Source organism: Mauremys mutica, chromosome 2 (genome assembly GCF_020497125.1).
Source record: "Mauremys mutica isolate MM-2020 ecotype Southern chromosome 2, ASM2049712v1, whole genome shotgun sequence".
NCBI lineage: Eukaryota > Metazoa > Chordata > Testudines > Geoemydidae > Mauremys > Mauremys mutica.
In genome coordinates, this window is record NC_059073.1 from 178,563,358 (window position 1) to 178,588,496 (window position 25,139).

Sequence of the window (25,139 nt, forward strand, 5' to 3'; positions counted from 1 at the left end):
AAGTCCCAGCTCCTAGAGTCAAGTGGATATGTGATGATTTTAGCCTTCGTTCTTATTTTTTCTTTTCTAGCCCTTGTGGCTGTGGAGGAAGCTTCAACATATGACCCCAGTGCATCCTAACGGCTTAAAAAGCAGAAGGCAAATAGAAATCTATTATTTTTACATAATCTAATGATTTTAAAGCCAATCTCATGATTTTTGGTGAGCCTGACACGATTTTTGAACATTTGGGGTTTGCAATACTGACTAGTCACTGCAAGTTTTGCTTTAAGGTTTTTTTTTTTAAAGATATTTTAATGCAATGTGTTGCCATTAAATTTTCAGTGTTCTTAAGCTTGCTTCCACTTTTAAGACTCAAGTAGACAAATTTTTAATGTTTTACAAATGATAAAAAATTCACATCAGAATTAAGCATGCTTATTAAACACACCAGGGGCCTCTGAAAAAATGTTATTCAATTTAATAGTTTTTAATTTACATTGTATATGTACAAGAGCATTTCTTTCAACCCACAGCTTAACAAAAAACAAAAAACCCACACTGCTGTTAGAAGAGCAGAGAAATTTTTGAAATACTCTGTTGTCTGAAATAAAAGCAAGGCACTCTCCTTTAACAGCTGATATATTCCTGAATTCAGCCTGCAAAAAGGCATGTTCACACTGAGAGAGCTCGAACAAAAGTAGTAGGCTAATCTTCTTTAATTCTTTCTTTTGCTATCATGATCCATCATTGATCATACTGCACAAATAAATTTTGTGAATTTAAATAAATGTGAAGGATATTCCACAGATTACATGATGTTGGAGAGTATCAGTAATGAACGTCTATGGAAAACTGAAGCACATTGGTGACATGAAGTCTAACATAGAGCTCTGGACCTGCTACCATCAAAAACATGCTTCCTAATAAATGTATCTTGTTCCAAGAAAAACTATGCTGATTTGTGTGAAAATACTTTTCAAGGGCCCAGTCCCAGGAAGTGCTGGAAGTCCTCAGCTTGGAACTAAGGGTGCTCAGCAGCTTTCAGGATTTGTCCTGAAATAAAGATAATTTCTCAAGGGACCTTGGCCCAGATCCTCAACGGTGTTTAGGCATCTTGTTTTACACAAAGGGACAGAAGTAAACACACTTTTGAATGTCTAGTGTGTGTGTGCGCGTTTGTGTATACAAATTATATACAAAATTTCAAATTCAGTCAAAATAGATTTGTCTTGCAGATCAGGCATCTGACACCAACCTACAAGAAATGTTAGCTTCTCTGATATTTAATTATACTATTATGTTTGCACATAAGCTTAAAAGTCAATACTAAAAGCAAAACGTTTCCAAATATTATCTTCAGGTAAACTGGAAATATTGACTATAGTGATTAGAAGTCTGTTTTCCTATTGACACTACTAGAAATCTTGATATAAGAATAATTTTCATAAAAGCACATCCAAACATAATAAGTGATAAAATTCCAGATGACTACTTGAAAACAATACAATGATTTGATATCTGGGTTATCTGTTGCAGCAATTAGGCAATTCATTTGGCATCTGTTTGATAGTATAATTTAATTTCCATATAAACAGCATAGTTTAAAAAAAGACAAAAAGCTAGAATGTTTAAAGCTAACAAAAGATACAGTGACATCAGGCTGACATTCAAAAAAAAAATTCTTAGCAAAATGTTCAACAAAATTTTGACTTAATACAGTGCATATAACGTTTTTAGAACTAAAATCTTTAAATATTATTTGAATTTAGCAAAACATGAGCAAGATTTTAATATCAAAGTGCTAAACAGTACTGCCTTAAAAGTCACTGCAAATAAACTGTAAAATAACTTTTCTTGTGAAGTGACAGATATTTTATATACAAATGGTTAATAAAAAGACACACATACACATATGTATATATATATATATATATATATATATATATATATATATATATATATATTTCTCTAACTGGTGTATCTGAGTCAGTGTGAACACCCCATTTAGTTACTTTGTGTAACACGGCTCCCATGAGCTGGCAGTCATTGCAATAAATACAGGCAAAGCCATTACAATATACCATGCATACAAACGTTTATACAAATAAAGACACTATGCAACAAATTATTTCATATTAATATGGCATCAACAGTATAAACATACAAAAAAGGAGTACGAACACGGAATGTTTAAACGCAGCCCACTATAGCCTTCCTAGCTCTTACATTCATACTATTTTACAAGACTTGCTTGTTCTTCAAAACTGTCTTGTGTCTATTTACTAACTTGTTACCTAGATTAAATCTAAAATTAACTATCCCTGATGCTGACCCTGTGCGTTCCAATCACTACTTACTTTTACTTCCTTATCTAAGGAACAAGTGCTCAACTGAATCACAAATTGTCCCTGTGTCTTCCACATACATTTGTCAGTAAGTCACACTACATGGATTCAAGTTTGGGAAACTTTGTCGTGTAAGTTAGTGCATGTAATCTTCTCACTTGATTTCTTCAATTTTATTTTCATATTAAAATAAATTAGTTAATAAACAAGACTTAGTAAGACAGCACTTTAAAAAATTGCACTTGAACATGGGAGCTAACAGCCATTGTCATTTTGCTATATCTGATTTATACGAAATATTCAGTTGAATGTACTTTGTTAAAAAAAGTGAACTTTTGTTTAGTTTGTGCCAATATGTGTGCCCTTGATACAGGAAGTATGCTAAAGGTATCATCACAAAACACATACTACCCTGGCAAACAACTATTTGTTGTTCTTGTTTTCAAACACAGCTTCTACATTTGTATTCCCCATATATGACGAGGTGTTAAACACAACAGATTTAAAACAGTCTTGTTAACCTTTTACTGCTGGGATAGCATTGTCCAAAAGTGCCTTATTAGCAATTTGTAAAAAAACCCTAATCACACAAAAAATAAACAAAAACAAGAGCACAACCCCCAAATAGTAAGCCGTTAAATTTTAGGCCTTAGCTGGCAAGGAAAAAGCGCCTGAAAAGTCCTCATTTTAGGGCTGGAGTTGCTTTTCTGTTATGTGAGGGCAGAAATGTTAGCAGTTAGTCACAATCCATTTGCCTGCTCTGGTGGGCATTAGCCTTTCATGAGGGTAATTTGAGACTCAGAAAGGTAGGGTATCCAGAAACAACTTGTCAATAATGGAAGGGGGTGGTACCAAATCTTCCAGTTTCAGGTAAAAGATGCGCTGCTGTCCCAGTGTGCAGAGAGAACGCAAGTCAGCAAGAACACCCAGTACTTTAGACTCTGCAGCCTCAAGTGGCTGTCCTTTGTTTTGGCAGCTGAAAGCTAAGTGATCTTTTAAGCTGCTAGTGATCTTGTTGCATAGCTCGTCCACTTTCTTTGGTTCTTTTAATCCATGTCGTCCTGCAAAAGGAGGGCAAGAAAACAGCCAAATCAGTGTCATTATGAGAATAAATCTGCTCTAGGGTAATCAACCAATAACTAGGTAATACTGTAACCGACAAAATGAAGACCTTCTAAAGTTGTTAATAATAATAATAATAATATATTAGAATGGTGATGCCATATAATATTGACTGACTTTGTTTCATGCAATAAGAAAATGTAATAATTGCCCTTTCTTGTTAGCAGCCAAAATATTTATTGGTGGCTTTCAATTATAATTTCAATTATAATTAATATAAGAAACCTGAGCTATCTACACATTAACCTACATTTTTAATTATATAAGGCATAATTTAATTCGACAATTTTATGGCAAAACGATCACAGGAGGTGTTTTGGAGATTTCCTTGCCTCCCTACCAGTTGTGAATGCTCAATAACTATGGCAACCATTATTTATTCAGTGAATTCAAGTGGAGATCAATATCCACTGCCAGCTCCATCAGCACTAGGCCTGGAATTCCACTAGGAATTTACAGACACTCTTGCAAGAAACCAAAGGCGCCTCGACCATTCTTTTTTATTTTGATAATCTACAGCTTTTATTTATCACTAAACAGTCTGAGATAAAAGAACTCTGAAGTCAACTATTTCCACCTTCGAGCAAGCAACGCATAAAGTAAAAGAGCTACTGCGTTACCCATCATGAAAAACTTCTGAAATTCCTAAAACCAAAGCAATGGCTTCTAGCTAAGGTGTTTCCCCTCCTCCTTTATGTTCTGTTAAAATGCTGCAGTGAAGTTACACATCCTCAGTTCATTAAGCTTGAGGAGGAAGCTTCATATTTGTGATTCATTAAAAACAGTCTCTTAGCAGACATATAGGAAAAAAAAGCTTTGCATCATTGTTTACTGTCAATACTTACTGGATGAATTAATGTAACGTTTCTGAACAATAATCTCAAATAACTGTTGCATTTTAATTTGTCTTTGAATTTCAAATGTGCAGAAACATAAGGATTTGCTTCACAAGCAACGTTATCATCCTTCTTGTTTTAAATACAATAATAATTGCCAGGGAGGTGCAAGAAAAAACAGATTGAATTAACTAGCAAACATAAGGTACTGTAGATAGTTAGGCCTGCAACCAATCGAGTAAATATGGTGGGAGAATGGTAGGAGGGGAAAAAGTGGGGAGTTGTGAAAGATTTATGCTCAATGCACTCCCAATTACCTGTAGCCCCCTCCCCGGACCCCATCCTTATGCCAAGATTATGCTCCATTCTCCCAATTTCTCTTCCCCTCTTTTCTATTGTTCATGGGAAGGAAGGATCTGGCAGGAGGCACTTTCTTCTGGTCAGGGGCGGCTCTAGGCATTTTGCTGCCCCAAGCACGGCAGGCAGGCTGCCATCGGCGGCTTGCCTGCGGAGGGTCCACCGAAGTCGCGGGACCAGCGGACCCTCCGCAGGCAAGCCGCCGAAGGCAGCCTGCCTGCCTGCCACCCTCACGGCAACCGGCAGAGTGCCCTCAGTGGCTTGCCGCCCCAAGCACGTGCTTGGCGTGCTGGGGCCTGGAGCTGCCCCTGCTTCTGGTTATCTCCCAAAAAAGGGGAACCGATGTAGGGAGCACATTCTTCTTTGCCCCCAAAACTAGGAATAATGAAAGTGTAGGGGCTCTGTTGGGCTCCTCACTCTTCTCAGGCATGTATGTATATGTATATGTGCAGTGGGGGACTGTGTTCCTGAATTTCTCTTTGTAATGCAGGGGTAGGCAACCTATGGCATGCGTGCCAAAGGTGGCACGTGAGCTGATTTCAGTGACACTCACACTACATGAGTGCCCCGGTCCAGGGGGTTCTGCATCTTAATTTAATATTAAATGAAGCTTCTTAAACATTTTAAAAAAACCTTATTTACTTTATATACAACAATAGGTTAGTTATATATTATAGACTTATAGAAAGAGACCTTCTAAAAATGTTACAATGTATTACTGGCACACGAAACCTTAAATTAGAGTGCATAAATGAAGACTTGGCACACCACTTCTGAAAGGTTGCTGACCCCTGCTGTAGTGACTGCTTGGGATATATGTTTTTGATAAACTAATTAAAATGGAGGTGACTGCAATAAAAATAGATAGAAATGTATCCTCTCATTTTTACCAGTTTAACACTTGTGTAACTCCATTGACTTCAATGGAGCTAACTCCTGAGTTATACTGGTGTGAGATTAGAATCAGGCCCCACATGTGTTAACCTTTGGCCCAAAGCTAATATACTCTACCGTTTGCCATCAATCTGACTTGCTGTGTAACAAGACATGAAAAATACTCATCTACGTAGTAACAGCTGCTCAAACATCTTCACCTTCAAGGAATTTCAAAACCTAGATATTTGAAGTGACTTGTTTACATTCAAACACAAGAGTCACTGAACATTTAATAAATTTCCAGTAAATTGTGTATAATGTAATTATGTAAGCCTGACTGTACAGGTCACCTAGAATAAATACTTAGATGGATGCTGCCAGTTAAAGAACCCAGTGACTAAATATTTTATAAAAATTGAAAAATCTGTGAGGATTTTTTGGCCTAAGTCTTCTGGGGAATTCTGTGAAACATTAAATTAATCTCTAAATCTTTGAAGTGCTCCCACCTTTTAATCTGCGTTAAGGTTGTATTTTAGCAATGTTAGTGAAGACATATTTATAGGTCCAGAGAGCTGATATACTTAAACAGATCCACAGGCTGACTTTAAAAATAAATAACGATGTAGTATAGTGGAGATGCTGTAAACCTATCCCATTACTTCGTGCATTGCTGCAGAGTTTGGAAAATCAACTACTGGACTTGAGCACATAGGGCCAGATCCTCAAAGGTATTTAGGCCCCAACATTTCTTTGAAGGTCTAGACCACAGGCAATTTATTTCCCAAATCTCTAAATCTTTGAATCTAAATTAGGACCAAACCCTCAGTTTTGGTCTTCAGTGTACTTGTTACAGTGACACAATTAAAATGTTTCATTAACAATGTGTCTCTTGTTGATTAGCACTGATACGAAATGTCTAAACATTATCTTAAAAGTGTTACTAGCCTAAATAGCAAGACAAGGATATTTCAGAATTCAGGCATACTCCATCCTTAATTTACTCTGTTGTGCCTCAGTTTCAAAACAATCTCTGAACAACAGGTAGGATTTACTACACTTCAATATGGCTGAAATCCATGGGCAAAACTACCATTGATTTCAATGGAGCCAGGATTTCATCCTATATGCACGGGTGAATCTACAGGTGACACAACGGAGCAAGTGTGAAGGACATTTTCTATCCAAACAACGAGCTTTGTTATGTTTATCACTTAAAAAAAATCCAGCCTTAAAATATGGCTGTACATGCCAGCATCCCTTTGCTAAAAATAAATAAATTAAATAAAATTAAATAAAGGACCAGATTATTTTCTTCAGCATAAAAAGCCATGGAATGAAACTATCTACTTGAAAATCTCCACAAGGAATTCTTCATGAAAATCAATTCACACTGTCCCACTGGAGGGGAGCGATTTGCTCCCCACTCACCCAAAAGCCACCCCTGAACCTGGTGAGTCTATGGGAAGCCAAGGCCAGACACGCCTCATCTGCTCATCCACCCCACTCTTGGCAGCATGCTTCCAATTAATTGCTTGAGAAGGTATCTATTTAATAAACCTTCGCTGTTTATTATTTGCTGTTCCATTTAGGCAGTGTGTGTAGTAAGGGTATTCTTTGACCTATTGGTTTATTACATCTCTGAAGTCACTGGAAAGTACTTTTCTGACAGCATTCAAGTGACTCTAAGTAGAAGGAGACAAATCTTGCTTGTTTTACCCATGTATGTCCTCCCACTGGGTCAGATTAAGACCTGGAGCCCACTATGCTGCCATTGACTCGAATGGGAGTAGAAGCAGGCCTTTGGTATAAGCAGTGCAACTACACTGAAGTCAATGGAATTGTAACCATTGCTGCTGGATCTCAATTAGGCCTGTTCTTTTCAGTGGCAATACACATGTGAATAACGAGGGCAGGATTTGCCCTGAGAAGGACAGCTAGTCAAAAAATTGGTTTTCACTAAATAACGGAGGAGGTGCACAAATACTGTTGTACGCACACCTCCGTAGCAGTGAAGCAGGTGCAGGGCAGGTGAAAAGTAGGATTTTTCTGCTTTGTGAATCACTCCCTGGTTAATTGGCCTCTCACCCACTTTTGCAACAAAAATGGTATCTCATGGCAGGGGTGCCCTCCATAAACCCGAAGAAAATGACTCATCATCCGGAATCTTTCAGAAACGCAGCATCTAGACCCCTGCAAAGTCAGCTGTTAATCCTGAGAAATTTGAACACAGACAGTTTTTCACACCCTTCTTCACCCCAGGTGATCTCTATGTGATTCCTGGCTATAAATCTGCTGATGGTCACACTTCTGCAGGAAGAAAATGAAAGACCAGAGCAAAGTTCCAGGCTTAGCTTGCCTACCCTCCCTAACTCCAGACAGTGTTGGAGTATAGCAGGACTGGATCGATCCATTGACGCAGGCCTACCTCTCTAGAAAACACCGCCCCCTGCAAATATACAAGGGATTTTTAGGTTCTGTATTTAAGTCAATCTGGGTCTTGTTTAATTAATTCCTATTCACCAGAGCTGTATTAATATCCTGGATGCAATAGTCTATGTCCCAGATTCAAAAAGGGCCTCCTAGCCAATTATATTGAAAATTGGGGTCTCTCCCAGTTTCAGTATAATTATCTGATTTCCTCTTCCCTTTTTACAAGCCCTTCCTCTTCCAAAATTGAAAGAAATTCTGGGCTTCACTGCCTCTGTGCTTTCCATGTTGGCACTGTTCTACTTCAGCATCTTCTGGTTCTTTAGACCTTTGGATCCCACATTTCAAGATCTCTAGCATAAGTGATCCAAAAAAATAGAACAGCAGAGAATTCATTTCTTGCTCTCATGGGGATGTGGGAAGAACGTCTTGCACTGTTTTCTAATTACTCTCTTCTGGCTGATGCTCAAAGCAGTGTTGACGTGCTCTGGAGGAAGATGTGTCTAGCCCTGCCTAACTAACTGAAGGAAGTAAAAAGGAGAACAGAGACAGAGAGAGGAAGATCCTAGAGGCACACCTTAAATAAAAAGGGTCTACTATGGTATTGTGGAGTTTTGAGTTAACTGTTTGCAACCCACCTTCATCAAACCAGATGTCAGTTCTTCTAATCTGGGTGATAGCTAATACTATAACCATATGACCTGTCATAAGGCACACTGTCTTATATTCTGCATCAAAGCCCAGAACATCAAATAAACAGAAATTTTTTTTACATTAATAACATAATGTGCCTATTTAATTAATTAAAAACTTCTCTCTTTTTAGTCTTTTTCTGTATATTTCATGCTGTATATTTCATACCTTTCAATTTATCTCTGTACTTAGTATTGACAATACATTTACAACACCCTTCAAATTGTGTGTAGTCCCAGTGTGACATTACACAAATTATTTAATGAGTCAATTTACGTATTTGTAAATATTTTGCCTATAACCATAAATTCCATCTTGTCAATATGCTTTCACCCACACTGGGGGGAGATTGGGGGAAGGGGGTGGGACATGGAGCCTCACAAAAGTTGTCATAGAATCATAGAATCATAGAATTCAAGATCAGAAGGGACCATTATGTTCATCTAGTCTGACCTCCTGCAAGATGCAGGCCACATAAGCCGATCCACCCACTCCTGAACTAATTCTCTCCCTTGACTCTGCTGTTGAATGCTCCAAATCGTGATTTAGAGACTTCAAGTAGCAGATAATCCACCAGCAAGCGACTCCTGCCCCATGCTTCGGAGGAAGGCGAAAAACCTCCAGGGCCACTGCCAATCTACCCTGGAGGAAAATTCCTTCCCGACCCCAAATATGGCGATCAGCTGAACCCCGAGCATGCGGGGATGAGCATGTCTCAGCATGTCAGCTGAGAGTGGGCTGGCTGGGATAGGTAGAAGGATGGCTGAGGGTGCTCACACAGGTACTGGAGAGTGTCTAGCGATACTGAGTAGATGGATGCATGTCTGGAAGGTGTTGGGGTGGTTGGGGTAGGTTGGGTACTGTAGGGTGTCTGGGAGTGCTGGGATGGGTGGGTGGCTGGATGTCTGGAGGGTAACTGGGTATTGGCTGTCTGTTGGGGGTATCTGGGGAGGTAGCTTGAAGCTAGGTGAGGGTAGCTGAATACTATGTTGAGGGTTCTGAGGACAGCACTGGGGTCACCCCCTTTTATGCATGCATGCTGCTGCTGCTACTGGCTGCTCCTCCCCCAGTCCAGCAGGGGAGGAGCAGAGAGGCTGCCAGCAGAGCAGGAGCTTGAGCGTTCCCCAGTGGCTGGGAGGAGCAGCTGCAGTCCATTCGTTCAGGTCCACTGAATGCATGATCTCTCAGCTGGGCTACATGAATGTGTGATGCTGCTTCAGTGCAGTGAGGCCAGGGGGAGCAGCTGCAGGATTTGACAGCCTGGTGTGAAGTTGTTGCTGGTATATTTCTGGGGAAAGTTGGGGTGAGAGAGTTTTGTGGCTTTGGGAGAGTGAAATGGTCCAGGTTAATTTTACTGTGGGGAAGGCAGGGTTTAGCAGCACAGAAGAGTAAAACCAGATGGTCTGGGCTGGGCAGCTGAGAAAGGAGAATGGTATTCAATAGGATTTGGGGCTGGGGGAGGGGAGGGACTTGACCACTGGGAGCACAGGGAGTGGGGATGGAGAGAGAGAAGGAAAATCTCTTTTAGCCCCAGTACTGGCTTTTATTGTTCTCTTTCCTTGTCCCTCCACAGGAGAGAGGAGTCAGTTCTGTCAAACACCCCCCAACTACTTCCCTTCCTCTCTCGCCCTCCTAGCACCCTACTGATTACCATACTACTCTCCCCACCCACAACCCCCCCCCAGAGCACTGGCCTTTGTTTGATTCATGAAGAGCACTCCTGAGGTCAGGCAGAACAAGCAGAGCACCACTCTCAGAAGCCCTTCTGTTTACTTAGATACACGGTGCAGGGACTGTTTCTGAGGTTGGTGCTGCCTGAGACCAGTATGTGCAGTGGCATACTCAGGCTATAGGGGAAAGCCAGGAAGTGATTCTCCATGAACAAATCCCACAACAAAGAGTATTAAACATTCTCCAGATTATAACCATTTCCCCATTATGCTATCACTGAGAAATAATAAGAATAAAGACAACCAACACTATTTATGCTGCTCAAACAGTATTTTGTGCTGTTCCTTCCACTACAATCACTTCTCTCTCTCTCAGAGCTTTCTATATCACTCATCATTTCATGGTAAATCCTTAAAAAACATATTAATGGAGATGTGCCAACATCATAAGACAAAGGAATAAACAAAATTTTATATCAATTTCAAACTCAGTTACAAATATAGGGGAAAAGAATATCAATCTTTGACAAATACAGATACACAACATTGGTAGGGAGAGAAATGTTATTTCTTCATATTTAGAAGAAATTATTACTTTCATTTGTCTGGAGGTTTTGAGAAGACTAACAAAACACAGCAAATATCTCTATACCGAAAGGGCTTTTATCACTGGAAAATGCAAGAAACATGGGAATGTATTAATTGAAAGTTATTCTCATTAAACATTTTATGTGCATTCAACTCGCCCGCAGGACAATCTTTACTTGTTTATGCCAGGGCAACTGAACAGGGTGTGAATGAACAAGCACCATGATGCTAAAACAGCGTTTGGGTACATGAGGAAGAACATATCATATGTTCACAGAAGTAGTTTGCACGAGGTTTTATTCCTTTAGGTAAATCCCTGAAATCTCCAGGAAAATAATTAGGAACAGGTCTCACAGAGAAAAGGATAAAAAAAAAGTCAAGGACATTTTCTTCTTGCTGTAACAATTCACGCATTTTGGGCCTGGTTCTTACATGAGTGTAAAGCAAAGTGACCCTACTGAGTTATTCTGCATGTACACATGGTGTAAATGAGATCAGAATCTGGCACTTATTGTACCTCTCTTAAACATGGGAAAATTAGTACAAATTGATTTAAAAAATAAAAAAATACTTTTCATAGGAAACCAGTATTGAAGCTAAAACTAGTATGTATTAAATCATCCCCAAATGCAGGAGGGAAAAGTACCTTAGAAACCCTGAAGATGAAATCCTGGTACCACTGAAGACAATGCGAATTTTGCCCTTGACTTCAGTGCAGCCAGGATTTCACCTCAGGTCTCCAGAGAATCATCCCATCCAGGGTGAAAGAATGATGCCACTTGCAGGGGACTGGGAGTAGAACGTACAACTTTGTAGATGCCCTGAGATCTGTGAGGAAATCCTTTTCCATTTCTGTGGATCTCAGGGCATCTTTTTAAAGATTCAGCCCCTCTCCATCTTGGAGCCATGGTACAATGAAGCACTGTATCACCACAGAAGACCCAGCCGCATCTGTACATTATCCTCTCTGAGAGGGGTTAAACAGAAAGACAGGAAGTGAATGCCGCTCTGAGTAACATTAACTCCTGCTGTATTTCTACGAGATTGTCAGGGACATCTGCCCCCAGCTCTCTCCACTTCAGCCAGCTATGCCCCCCAAATCACAAAGCCTCAGGTCCGCAGTGTTTAAATGGAAGGGCTTCTGCTGTCTCAGGAAGAGAGAAAGTATGCTTTACAGGTTACAATGCCCCCATTCTGTGCTTACTAGAGAGATGTGGTAGGCATTTGTACTAGTTTCATCTCCTTTACCCCATGCAGCAGAGTGGCTGAAATGGTCTTATGTATACACAAATAATTCACTAACAGTATGCAGAAAAATTCCTATTGCATCCCCCGCCCCCCGTGCTATTTGGTTTGAGATGTATTTCAGCTTTTTAGAGAATGTTCCAAGAAAACATAAAACCCTAGAGAAAGAAGGAGTCATTCAGATTCCATTTTAATAGGTGTTTCCGTGAGTGAGTGAGTGAGTGAGTGAACACTATTGCCAGCCAGACTTTCAATATTGCCATTACAAATGTTCAAAAATCAAGCTCACCTTATCTGGAATATAACAAAATCAACTGAAAGCACTCAGATCTATGCTAACAATACAGTGCTAGTATTTGAAGATTGCCGTTACCAAAAGAGCACTTACCTGTAATCATACTTAGAGCTGATAAACATGCTAAGGCTGGGATATCAAGGTTAAGGCTCTGTAAATTTAATGAAAAGTCTTTAATTGACTCGAGCCACTCCCCAAATCCACGAAGGCACTGAAGTCTATGAAGCACAAGTCCATTGCAGAATACAAACTTATCTTCAGCAGTATCAGATCTTGAAACAAAAAATCATAAACACACATAATTTTACAAAAAGACGTACACACAAGACTGAAATGTGTATCATTTAATATCTAATACATAGTATTATGGGGCATATGTGGGCATTCATGTTTGACAATATGCTTCTTCCTGGGGGCAAAACTACACAAGCAAGCTTCTATGATTGCTTACTTTGTAGAGTTATAAGCCTGAGGTTAACTGTAGCATGGGCTTTAGACTGTCTAATTAGTTAAGATTTTGGATCCTGCCAAAGGCACAAGCAGCAGAGACATTTTACATTAAATACTGTATGTTTGAACCTAAAGAAGACAAAGCATGTATGCTTTGAAATACAATCATAATATGACTTGGAGAAAGCAGAGATTCTTTTCATTTTGTAACCCTTAGTGTTTCCCCCTTCCATTTCTCAACTTGCAAAAACTGATGAAGACAAAACAATAGAAAATATATAAACGAATGTACACAAACACACAGAACATACTGTAATACTCAAGGCAGAAAATCTCTTATGTGAAAAATCTCCAGTATGTGTCAGACTACAACTAAACACTGAGAAGAATCCCTGTTAACAAACAAACAAACATAGTTCATCTTCACCCTAAGGAAACAAGGGCATAACTCAAAACTCCATCCTGGGATTTCCCTGTAACTATCTTAGGTACAATGTCTTAACTAGTGCCAGGCTGACGAATGGCACCTCACTCTATGAAATGACTTGGTATTAGGAAGAAAAACAATCTGAACAGGATTTTGAAGCCCCTTTATCCCCTTCCAAAACAGAATTTCAAGACATCTGTGTGAAAGGAAAAAAAACCCAAACCAATGCATTACAAATGCTCTTCTACAGGTCATATAGGCAAGTACAAACCAGCCTCACTCGAAAGTAAATAAGGACAAATTATGATTAAAAGGAGAAAAGAAGATTTGGTAAATCCAATAAATGGAAGCACGTTAGTGAGAATAATATTATTCCATTTTTGTACATTATTTTCTTGTTTTTCCTCATGTGTATCACAAATTGAACACAGTATTTTGTGCCTTTTGCTGCTGTTTCTTTTTGGCTGTTTTCACAAATGACAAAAATAAAGCTATCACTCTACTTATCCTTTAAAAAAAAAGTTGAAATTCACAGTTTTTCACATCAATTTAATATGGGATTATTTTCAATCACAAGTAATTACCTGATGGAGAGTCTTAGTACAAACAGCTCCAAAAAAGCTGATTCTATGAGTAACGTCTGATCTTCCTTTGGGAGATCAGTAAATCCTGGAATTTTTTCCGCCCAGCTCCTGGATATGTCAATGGAGGCAGTCAGAAGATTATAGAACTGTTGAACATGTTCTGCATCTGTGCCTGCAGCAGCCTGGTCAGTGGAACAGTACTAAAATGAAAGCCACAGAAAGTAATATTATGCATTTTTAGAGGATGCCACAATACATACAATGCTGTCTGCTCAACAGTGTTTTTCCAATGAGTCCCTCAACAGCAAAGACAGTAGGTTATTTTATCCAAGGGATAATAAGCAGTTAAATATGAATGTAATACCTATATGTGTGTGTGTGCAAGAGTGTGTGTGAGTGTGTGTTTACTGTTAATATAGGTAGCTCTTGTACATATGGGTTTTACTTTTAATATAGGTAGCTTGAATATCTGTAACTATATGCATTTATAGTAGGACTGTCAATTAATCACAGTTAACTCACGCGATTAACTCAAAAAAATTAATCGTGATAAAAAAAAATCATGATTAATCACACTGTTAAGCAATAGAATACCAACTGAAATTTATTAAATATTTTGGATGTTTTTCTACATTTTCAAATATATCAATTTCAATTACAACACAGAATACAAAGTGTACAGTGCTCGTTTTATATTATTTTTTACAAATATTTGCACTGTAAAAATGATAAACAAAAGAAATAGTATTTTTCAATTCACCTCATACAAGTACTGGAGTTCAATCTCTTTATCATGAAAGTGCAAGTTAAAAAATGTAGGGTTTTTTGTTATGTAACTGCACTCAAAAACAAACCAATGTAAAACTTTAGAGCCTGCAAGTCCACTCAGCCCTATTTCATGTTTAGCCAATCGCTAAGAGAAACAAGTTTGTTTACATTTACAGGAGATAATGCTGCCCACTTCTTAATTACAATGTCACCTGAAAGTGAGAACAGGTGTTCACATGGCACTGTTGTAGCTGACGTTGCAAGATATTTACGTGCCAGATGCGCTAAAGATTCATATGCCTCTTCATGCTTCGGCCATTGTTCCAGAGGACATACTTCCATGCTGATGACGTTCGTTAAAAGAATAATGCATTAATTAAATTTGTGACTGAACTCCTAGGGGGAGAATTGTATGTCCCCTGCTGTTTTACCCGCATTCTGCCATATATTTCATGTTATAGCTGTCTCGGATGATGACCCAGCACGTTGTTCGTTTTAAGAGCACTTTCACTGCCAATTTGTCAAAATGCAAAGAAGATACCAATGTGAAATTTTTAAGATAGCTACAGCACTTGACCCAAGATTTAAGAATCTGAAGTGCCTTCCAAAATCTGAGAGGGACGAGGTGTGGCACATGCTTTCAGAAATCGTAAAAGAGCAAGACTCTGATGCAGAAACTACAGAACCCAAACCACCAAAAAAGAAATCAACCTTCTGCTGGTGGCATTTGACTCAGATGATGAATATGAACATGCGTAGGTCTGCACTGCTTTGGATCGTTATTGAGCAAAACCCATCAGCAGCATAGATGCATCTCCTCTGGAATGGTGGTTGAAACAGGAAGGGACATATGAGTCTTTAGTGCATTTGGTGCGTAAATATCTTGCGACACCATCTACAACACTGCCATGAGACCACCTGTTCTCACTTTCAGGTCACACTGTAAACAAGAAGCAGCAGCATTTTCTCCTGCAAATGTAAACAAACTTGTTTATCTGAGCAATTGGCTAAACAAGAAGTAGGACTGCGTGGACTTGTAGGCTCTAAAGTTTTACATTGTTTTATTTTTGAATGCAGGGTTTTTTGTATATAATTCTACATTTGTAAGCTCAACTTTAATGATAAAGAGATTGCACTACAGTACGTGTATTAGGTGAATTGAAAAATACTACTTCTTTTGTTTTTTACAGTGCATTATATAAATATAAACTGAGCACTGTACACTTTGTATTCTGTGTTGTAATTGAAATCAGTATATTTGAAAATGTAGAAAATATCCAAAAATATTTAAATAAATGTTATTCTATTATTGTTTAATAATGCAATTAATCACACAATTAATCGCGATTAATTTTTTTAATCATGCGATTAATCGTGATTAATTTTTTTAATCGCTTGACAGCCCTAATTTATAGAAATAAGGTATTTAATAAATGACCAAATTTGGCCTTTATCCATATGCTGTTAGTCAACAAAACTAGAAATCTGGTGGCTAGGATAACTTTTAAAACTGGAAGGATATAAGAATTCTATTTAATGTATCACAATTTTTAAATTTCCCATTGATGAATTTGGCTCAATGTATTGTAAATGCAGATTTCCTCCAGAGCCTCTCAAATCATTATCTCACCGTGCGAGAGGCATGTGGGAAAAATCTTTTTTGTCATCTGACACATGCAGCATCAATCCATTTGAATAAAAAATTGGTTCAAAGTAAAATAACTGGCCAAAATGACCTCATCATCTGAATTGAACAATTTTTAGGTTTAGGTAAAGAATGTATCATCTTGCTGACACGACCAATCCTTCCAACAGCCCCGGCTTCCTTAACTTCCCCATGACCTGCCAAGAGACTGCAGCTCCTTACACACTACCACTTCCGACTTCCTCACTACTGGATCCCTGTCACTTCTGAATTCAAATCTTATGCCCAGGGTGTAAGCCTGGCCCTACTCTCTCCGTGACATAGAGCACAGCCAGAGTGGTGTGGCCCAGCCTATTTCTGTGCCTGAGAAGTGCTGCTGGTTTCCTGAGTGGGGAGAAATGGACTTGGAATTTACTCCATGGCTGTAACAACTTTCTCTCCACTAGGCCCTTTGGAGTAATTTCTGGGAGGGATTTAGTGCAAACAGTATCTCCCTGGGTACTCCACCAAAAGATGTCCACAGTTGATGGAGAGCTGCTCTTCAAAGAGCACTCTCAACTGGCAGCTAGAGACAGAGCCCATTGACTTGAAGAGTCCATTGATAACACGATCAAGGGGGGACAAGGTGGGAGGGGAAAGACCCCCAGCCTCTCTCAATGACAACAGGAATGTTTCTGGGGACTTTGGAGCCCCTACTACTGCCACCTCACCGCCCCTGCAGATCTGATTGAGGCTGTTACTGCATCCCCAAGCTCTTCCTCTGTGGAGGGGGGGGGGGAAGGTGCAAAGAGGAACCCTGGAGTGGGTAGCTCTTGTCCACTACATACTCCCCTTAGGGAAGCAGGTTCACTTCTGGTGTAGAATGAGTAGGATGAATGGTCTCAGAATCATGGATATGTTGGAGATACACAAGAAGTGACACTGGAAACCCTATATAACTCTGGTCACATCTGAGGTATCTCTGCTGGCACTAAGTAACTCCTGTCTGCTCAACCCTGCATTAGCTGCAGGGCCATTTCTCATCCTATGCTCCCATTTCCTCCCCCACTGATAAAAGCACATGATCCATCTGATGAAGTTTATATGGGGAAAAATCCTGCCTCTGCAGTTATGGAGGGTCGCATGACACTGAACCAGTGCAGTTCCACTGCAAACAGGAAGATGCAGGGCCGGGGAGAGGACGGGTCCTATGCAGGGCGTGCACATTGCATTGTTACACAAGTCCTTGGTCCTCCTCCCATGAAGAGGGGCGGGGTGCACAAGCGGCTATTCAAACCATTGGAAGCAATAACCTTTGTGGAGTGGCTATGGAGCTTCTCCATGGCCTGGATTGGGCTAGGAGGAGGATTTCACTACCACCACCACTGGGCCCCTGTGCATCTGCCCAGTACTTGGCCTAGATACTCAGACTGGGTGCTGGGATTTGGATTTGCCCCAAGGTTAGCTGGGCAAATTAATCTTGCTCGTATGTGACACTGGAATTCAAGGAGCACGTGCTGCACAGACCGTCAGTTCCCAGACTCCTGTTTTACATGCTACTCTGACTGTGCAGAGGCGGGGTGGTGGCTATCTGATGCCATGGGGGCATACCACCTGTAGGCATGCCATCTAACTCTTGCACGCGGTCAGCCTGTTTGCTAGTTATTACAAAACTCATCTGTCCAACATAAACAACAATGTACATCTACCTATAATTTTGGCCATATAGCAGGATACCTGTTTAGTAGGTTATATGGTGAGGCCACAAGTGATTAGAAAATAAGAAAGCTCCGGTGCAACTGAACAACCTCCACAAATTCCCAAAGGCAAAATGGGAGCAGGGGGATTGACCTGGGCTGTTACTCTAGACTCCTGGGAAATCTGGCTGCACTCAGATACACTGGCAGCCAAGTACCTCCAAAGTGCTGCATGACAGCATGCATTTCTGGATGTTCTTTGTCGTGGTTATTGGGTAAGTAAAACGTCTCTCCTCCCCCAAAGTCAGATCCTGCCTCCAAGGCCTTTACACGCCGGGGACCTACGGTGTGTGGATCTTCCCATCCCATGCAGAAATTTTGGAGGGTAGCAACTTTTGCGGTACTCCCTATATCCACACAATGTGATGGGATGGGTGTGGGGCAGGGAATAGGTGGATCTGATTTGGGAGAGGGCAAGCACCCACCGGCCCCACACAAATTGCTCAGAAAAGGTAATTTACCTCCAGGCTGTATTAACTTTTCTGCAGAGCTCCATATTGGGGAGCCCCCATTTAATGGGGCTCTGGAGACAGCCATGGCCAGTGAACCCCAGAGCCAATGTGGAGGAGATGCAGAACCCTAGGATCTGCTTGGCCCTAGGGAGACCCGCTTGGTTGTGCAGGGGTTGAACTATGGCACATTCATTACATGAGGGGCAAACAGAATGATTTAAGGAAATTTCCTCCCCCTTCCACTGGTATTTCTGAGGCAGGACGTGCTCTGAGCCACAGAAATCAGCAATATATATATATATATATATATATATATAATGATCTAAAGTCATCCCATGTGTAGCTCATCTGAAGTCAATAGGGATAAATCTGGCCCAATATTTTTAAAGGACTCCTTGAACACATTAAATTGACCTATAATGGCAACAACACCACAGAATGTTACGATTTTCTAACTCTAAGTGAACATTGCTGTGTTACATTATAGAAGCAGGTTTATTCAATTGAATATATGTTTAATAACTCTACATAGTTCTTAGATTTGTTTTGGTAATTCTAGTAGCTCGATCCCGCCCGTAGAAACATGATAAGCAGAATGACAGAAATTGTATTTCCTCCCTTTGAACTGTTAGTCACTGCTAGATATGTCATTCATTGCTAGAAAGCCTCACGTTTTACCAAAAATAGATGAGGAAACCAACTGAGGCCAAATTCTACAGTCCTGGATTACGCACAAATCATTTCCTGCACTGGGAAAACCCAATGATCACCCCATAGGAAGGGGCTGGTGTTTACCTCACTCCTGCACAAAACAACCAGCAGGCCTGGCCTTAGTCAACGGGCCATTAGAGAGAAGGGGGAGCACCCTGCACTACATGAGACACTACCACAAAACTGGAGGCACTTTGGGAGAAAGACAGAAGAGGAGACCTTCCCCTGGGCCCCAGGACATGGCTCCTTTATGAACGGAGCTATCCGGGAAACCCTGCCTGTGGTTGCTGTGAAGATTTTCCCCAAGAAGAGCTCTTGTGTACAGCAGCATTATTTTATGTAGGATATGAAAGTCTGATGCTGTGCAAAGTGGTCATACACCCTTCTTCCACCCCTTCCTGCTTATGTCAGACCTCCTGAAGCTTGCATAGTTACAAAAACATGGAGGAGGGCTCCTTAGATTTCAAGGGGAGGAGCAATGATACTCTTAGTGCTCCTGTTTCTGCATTGTGACCCTGGCATTTGCTTAATTTCTGGCCTCTATAAATACAGTAGGTTTTTATTATAAATACAGATTACTGCCCTACTCTACCCTTAATCAGGCAAAATTCTTACTGAAGTTGATGGGAATGCTGCCTGAATAAGGAGTGCTAGATTTGGGGCTTGAGTCTCTTGTCACTTACACAGCACAAGTCTGAACTTCATGGAATTACAACAGTGAAACAGGTGTGAGACAGAATATGGCCGTTGGCCTTTAATAAGTTATAAAACAATCTTCCTAGTAATTGTTTCTGAAACCAAATATCTAAATATTCTGTTACTGTGGACTCTGAAATGAAGAGTAGCAATGTTCTGAATAGAAATAAGATTTGTTTTGCCATTCCAGAGTTACATGATTATTTGGATTTTCTTTGTGCAATGTACTGATTCATTTTTTTTTATTTTTTTTTTTAACAAATCCTGTATTGAGGTTTATATTACTATTTTCTTATGGCAGGCAAGACAATATTATTATATTACAGTATGCTAGAAATTTGAAACATTAAGGCCCCATTCCTGCAATGTATTGCGTGTGGGTTCCCCTCCATCCAGGCATAGGGTCCAACCGCATGCAATGCATTGCAGAATCAGTATCTTACTGAACACACCTATAATTACTCTGCTCAGCAACAGAATTCATGAAAGTGGTTTTGTAAGTACATGTTTTTACTACATATACCATTCCACTAATATCAGTTGATATACAGTTTTCATTTTGTTCACTCTAAGTCCTTAAAAAATATGCAGAAAATTTACAAAGGTATGATTCATTAATTTATGTTAGGAGGCTTAAAAAGAGGTTTTCACTACTACTAAGCACAACCAACTATTATATTTTACTCTAAAGTAAAATTAGGGTGCCAAATCCTACCAACAACCGATCAGACACAATAGAATCTTTTAGTTATGAAGCACAAACTAATTCAACATCAACAATGCAGTTTTCCTTAGGCTTCCAATGAAATTGTACACAATCATAAAAAATATTAACCACTTAGATCTATGCACTATTTTTGTATGAAGTGAAATAGTCACTGTAGGCTAAAAAAAAAAATCACATAAAAATACACAATTTTCATTGGATTTTTGCCAATGTCAAAAAGCTATACATCTATCTGTATACATCCAGGGGCTCAATCCTGCATATAGACATCTGGGTAACTTTACTCACATAAGTAATTCCATTTAATTCAGTAGGACTATGTACATCAGTAACATTACTCACACGCATAAATGTTTGTAGGTTTAGGCCCTAATGTGTTTTGGGAAAGTTAAAATAAATGAAAATATACCTAATGCATTCTCCCATTAAAAATCATCAGACAAAAATATAAATTGGGTGCTTAATAAACATAGCAAAAATAAAAAATAAAAATCTATAGGTAACTATAGATTAGCCTGTAGAAAAGCAGCTATAATGTGCCTATAATTATTAAAGCATGTCAATATAATTACAAATAAATAGAAAGGCTATATATATCTATATCTATCTATCTATATCTATATATAGATATATAGATATATATCTTCTTAATAGCAAATGAGAAATTGGATGCATAGAGTGATGTTGTTTTGATACAGAGTCAAACCAGTCTCATATTTAGTAAAATTTAATAAAAATAAAGGGATTTGTTCACGATTTTCCACATATTTTTTTTTCTTTCCTTGTTTTGGAATTTCAATAATATATTTTTATAACTGCAGGTATGCTATAGCCTATTTTCTGCAATAGATAACAAAATATCTCATCAATATTTAAATAAAATAAATATATAAAAATAAGGTTACCAAAACATCAACAATATATGAGAATTCTTTGCTTTTTCAATTATTTTTTCAGTTTGATTTAAAGAACTATTCAACAGACTTGGATTAATAAATAATAAATAAAATAAAATAATAATAATACCTAGCTCTTATATAGTGCTTTTCATCAGTAGGTCTCAAAGCACATGACAAAAGAGATCAGTATAATTATAATTTATTCCTTAAACCTAACATTCATGCTGTATTATGCAATGGTCCAATCCTGCTCCCACTGAAAACAATGGTGAAACTCCCATTGATTTTAACTGGAGCAGAACCAGATGCCTATTTGTTTCAACAACCAGGTATAACTTCTCATAACTCATCTATCTGAATATGAGAAAAGCAGTTAGGTTTTCCAAACTGGAAATTAAGGTCCGAGTCCCACAACTGACTGAACAGGAGCACATCCCGGAGTCTGCCCTGAGTCCTGTTGAAGTCAATGGAGCTCTGCGCACAGTCTGTTTACGGGATCAGTGCCCTATTTACCTACGCATACTTGCTTTAGCACACCTGTGGGGAGTACTGCAGATAGTCTCGTGTCTTAAACTCTGTATCACAACCGACAGAGGCTAAAATTAATTTCCAGTGTAACTCCATTTAAGTCACTGTCGACACACCAGGGATAGGGCCCTGGGTCAGTTATTACTTTATCTAAATTGTAGTTTTCTTTCATTTCAATGTACTGATTAAATTTTAAAAAATACAATTTAGTAATTATTTCTATGCAAAAAATCATAAAACATACTCTGGAATAATCAAGCTCTCGGGGTGTGGAGTCAGTTAAAGCGCGGACCAGGGCATTCATCATACTGATTGGAGGAGAAGGTGGGGAGGGCTGGGAAGGTTCCTGCTGTAAAGGGCTCTTTGGTTTGGAAGGCAGCCGACCTCTTCTCCCTTTCAGGCTATCAGTACGGACAACTGATTAAAGAAGAACAAAAATCAGTCCACAAAGACATCACCAAAAAGCTACAACCACAAATAAGCACCAGGTTAGTTCTTAATTATGATTAGTCCAGCAAAAACCATAATATGCTTCCATTTAGATAGATAGATAGATAGATAGATAGATAAGATAGATAGATCACTGCCATCCTTAATTGCAGAGATATAAGTGAATATTATAAAACAGTGTGAAGCTCAGACTTGTAGCTAGCAATGTTACATCTGAACAGCACCCTTTTATGTAACCTCAGTTCTGTCCCTGTAACTTTTTTACACACACACACACACACACACACACACACACACACACACACACACACACACACACACACACACACACACACACAAATACAAACTCTAATAGTAATATTAATAATGTACATTTAAGCCTTCTTACTGCAGAATTCTTAGCTTCCTTAAAACACTTCACATGCTATGGGCCTAATTCTGAAAATGCTTACTCATGTGAGTACTCCCATCAGTGGGACTACTCACATACTTAAGCATTTGCAATATTGGGGCCTATGCATTCAATCCTGGCTCCATTACAATCAATGGCAAACCTTATATTTAATTCCCTGAGAACAGACCAGCGCCCTATGTAAAGGTACACAGGACACAAAGTAATGCAGCCCCTCTATGAGGTGACAGCCAACTGCAGTACAGCACACTGTACAGCAGGAAAGGGAGGAGAAACTTTGGCCAAGGTCACTGGGAGGAAATCTTTCTCTGATGACCTTGCTGTTCTTGAACCTATGGTTCCAGAGAATCTAGATATTATAAACCTAATGCCTGGGGAAAAAAACCAACAACTTACATATATTGCATATACCCACACTTTGGGGGTAAGTAAACTAGAAAGCCTATCATTATAAAATTCCTAATAAAAATTAAATCTATATATTTTAACATAAGCAAATTTAATATTCAGATATTTGTGATTATGATAGCACATGTTCCTTACCTTCTTTAACCATGCCGACACTAAGACACTTTTGAAAGCGGCAGTACTGGCATCTGTTACGACGTCTCTTATCCACTGGACAGTTTTTATTTGCCAAACAAACATATTTTGCATTTTTCTGAACTGTTCTCTGAGAAAATGCAACACAGAAATAGTCAACTGATAGTTTCTTGAATGAGCTAGGACCTGACAAGATGTATTTTAATTACAATGTGAAAAGCGACAGTGCAATTTGTATAATTAGATAAAATTAATTTCCTAACACATTAGCCTGCAGGAAAAACAGTTTTATTGGTGTTAGCTGCTGACAATGAAAATTGTCTAGGATTGTTCTGAAGCAAGTCTCAGGAGACAGCCAACTTTGAATGATAAAATCATATCTGAAATTACCAGGTCATCGCATCTACCTTTGGGGATTAGATTATCTCCGCTTTTAATATCCCTTTGGGAACAATTTTCTACTTGGTTCATTCCCCTGATTATTACTGACCTTATTAAAATAGAATCAAAATGATCTGGTATGTACTTCTCTTGCTATCACTGTTGTTAGTCAAATATCACAATAACTGGTTTTGCTAGCCATTAAAATCAGTACAGATGAAATCAAAACTACTAAAATCAAACCAAAAACCCCCCAAACCTTTCACAATTTAGCTAACTCTCATGGAAAAATAACTTATTTTGGAGAAAATGAATGGAGTTATATTGTATTGACACTTGCTTAGCTATAAAACAAATGTTTGGTGAGGATGCTGGCCAATTTATTTTTAAAATCCTACATTTATATTCTAACAAATAATTTTGAAAACTATCAAATAATTCAGATTTTATAAAAATAAATTAAGACTAGAAAAAGAATAAAGCAGATATTGGTACAAACAGTGCAATGTGTTTTAATATTTAAAATCAATGCTATTTCAGTAAATAACTCAATTTCACCACAGATAAGCATTTAATAGCAAAGACTTAAAAGCAACAACAATAAAACTCATAATTACTGTGACATTATAAACTAAATATTTCATCAATATGAAATTATGTAGAAAAATGTTATTTCTTTCACATTTGTGTTCCTTAAAAACAAGATCAAAAGTAATAAAAATAAGAAACACATCAAATCATTCACTGCTTAAACTGCAAATTGCATCTTAGACTTGGAAAATCATTTTGTAAATGTATGGCCCAATCCTGCTCCCATATAAATTCACAGCAGTTTTGCTATTGACTGCCATAGGGGCAGGAACTTAATAGCTACTTTTCCCAGATGATTTTTGGTACCTATTCTAATTATGTTTAAACAACTAAGAGTTTTAATAGATATGTGTATTTTTACCATATTATAAAAGTATTATAATTGAGTAATGTTACTAGTAGTAAGTGCAATAAAAAATGCTTTAAACTTCCTGCTCCTATCAAAGCCAATGCAAAAACTCCCATTAACTTCAACAGGAGCAGGTCTCTGATCTTTACAGAAAGAAATTGACTAAATCAAATCTTCAACCTTGATACTAATAAATCAAGCCCTAAGATCTACCCCAAGCTCTACATTTAAACATGCCATTTGTAAGAGTAAACTGAAACCTTACATACGATGTGTAAAAAACAAAAACAAATACTAAAACCTAGCATTAAAAACAAACAAACAAAATACATAAACCCAGAAAGCATAAGCAGA

The 25,139-nt window shown here is 38.7% G+C and overlaps 1 protein-coding gene across 3 annotated transcripts in view; it reads right to left on the minus strand.

Annotated features, from left to right (window-relative positions):
• Nucleotides 1–425: 425 nt before the first annotated feature.
• The window catches only part of NR4A3 (nuclear receptor subfamily 4 group A member 3), a 33,144-nt gene continuing 8,430 nt past the window's right edge, over nucleotides 426–25,139 (minus strand). For all 3 annotated transcript variants that reach the window (XM_045003894.1, XM_045003893.1, XM_045003892.1), the window contains 5 exons: nucleotides 23,465–23,594; nucleotides 22,304–22,476; nucleotides 13,898–14,097; nucleotides 12,530–12,708; nucleotides 426–3,388 (listed from right to left, as the gene is read on the minus strand). In XM_045003894.1, coding sequence (XP_044859829.1) covers nucleotides 3,126–3,388; nucleotides 12,530–12,708; nucleotides 13,898–14,097; nucleotides 22,304–22,476; nucleotides 23,465–23,594 — 945 coding nt within the window. In that variant the 3' untranslated portion in view covers nucleotides 426–3,125. The remainder of the gene's footprint in view (nucleotides 3,389–12,529; nucleotides 12,709–13,897; nucleotides 14,098–22,303; nucleotides 22,477–23,464; nucleotides 23,595–25,139) is intronic.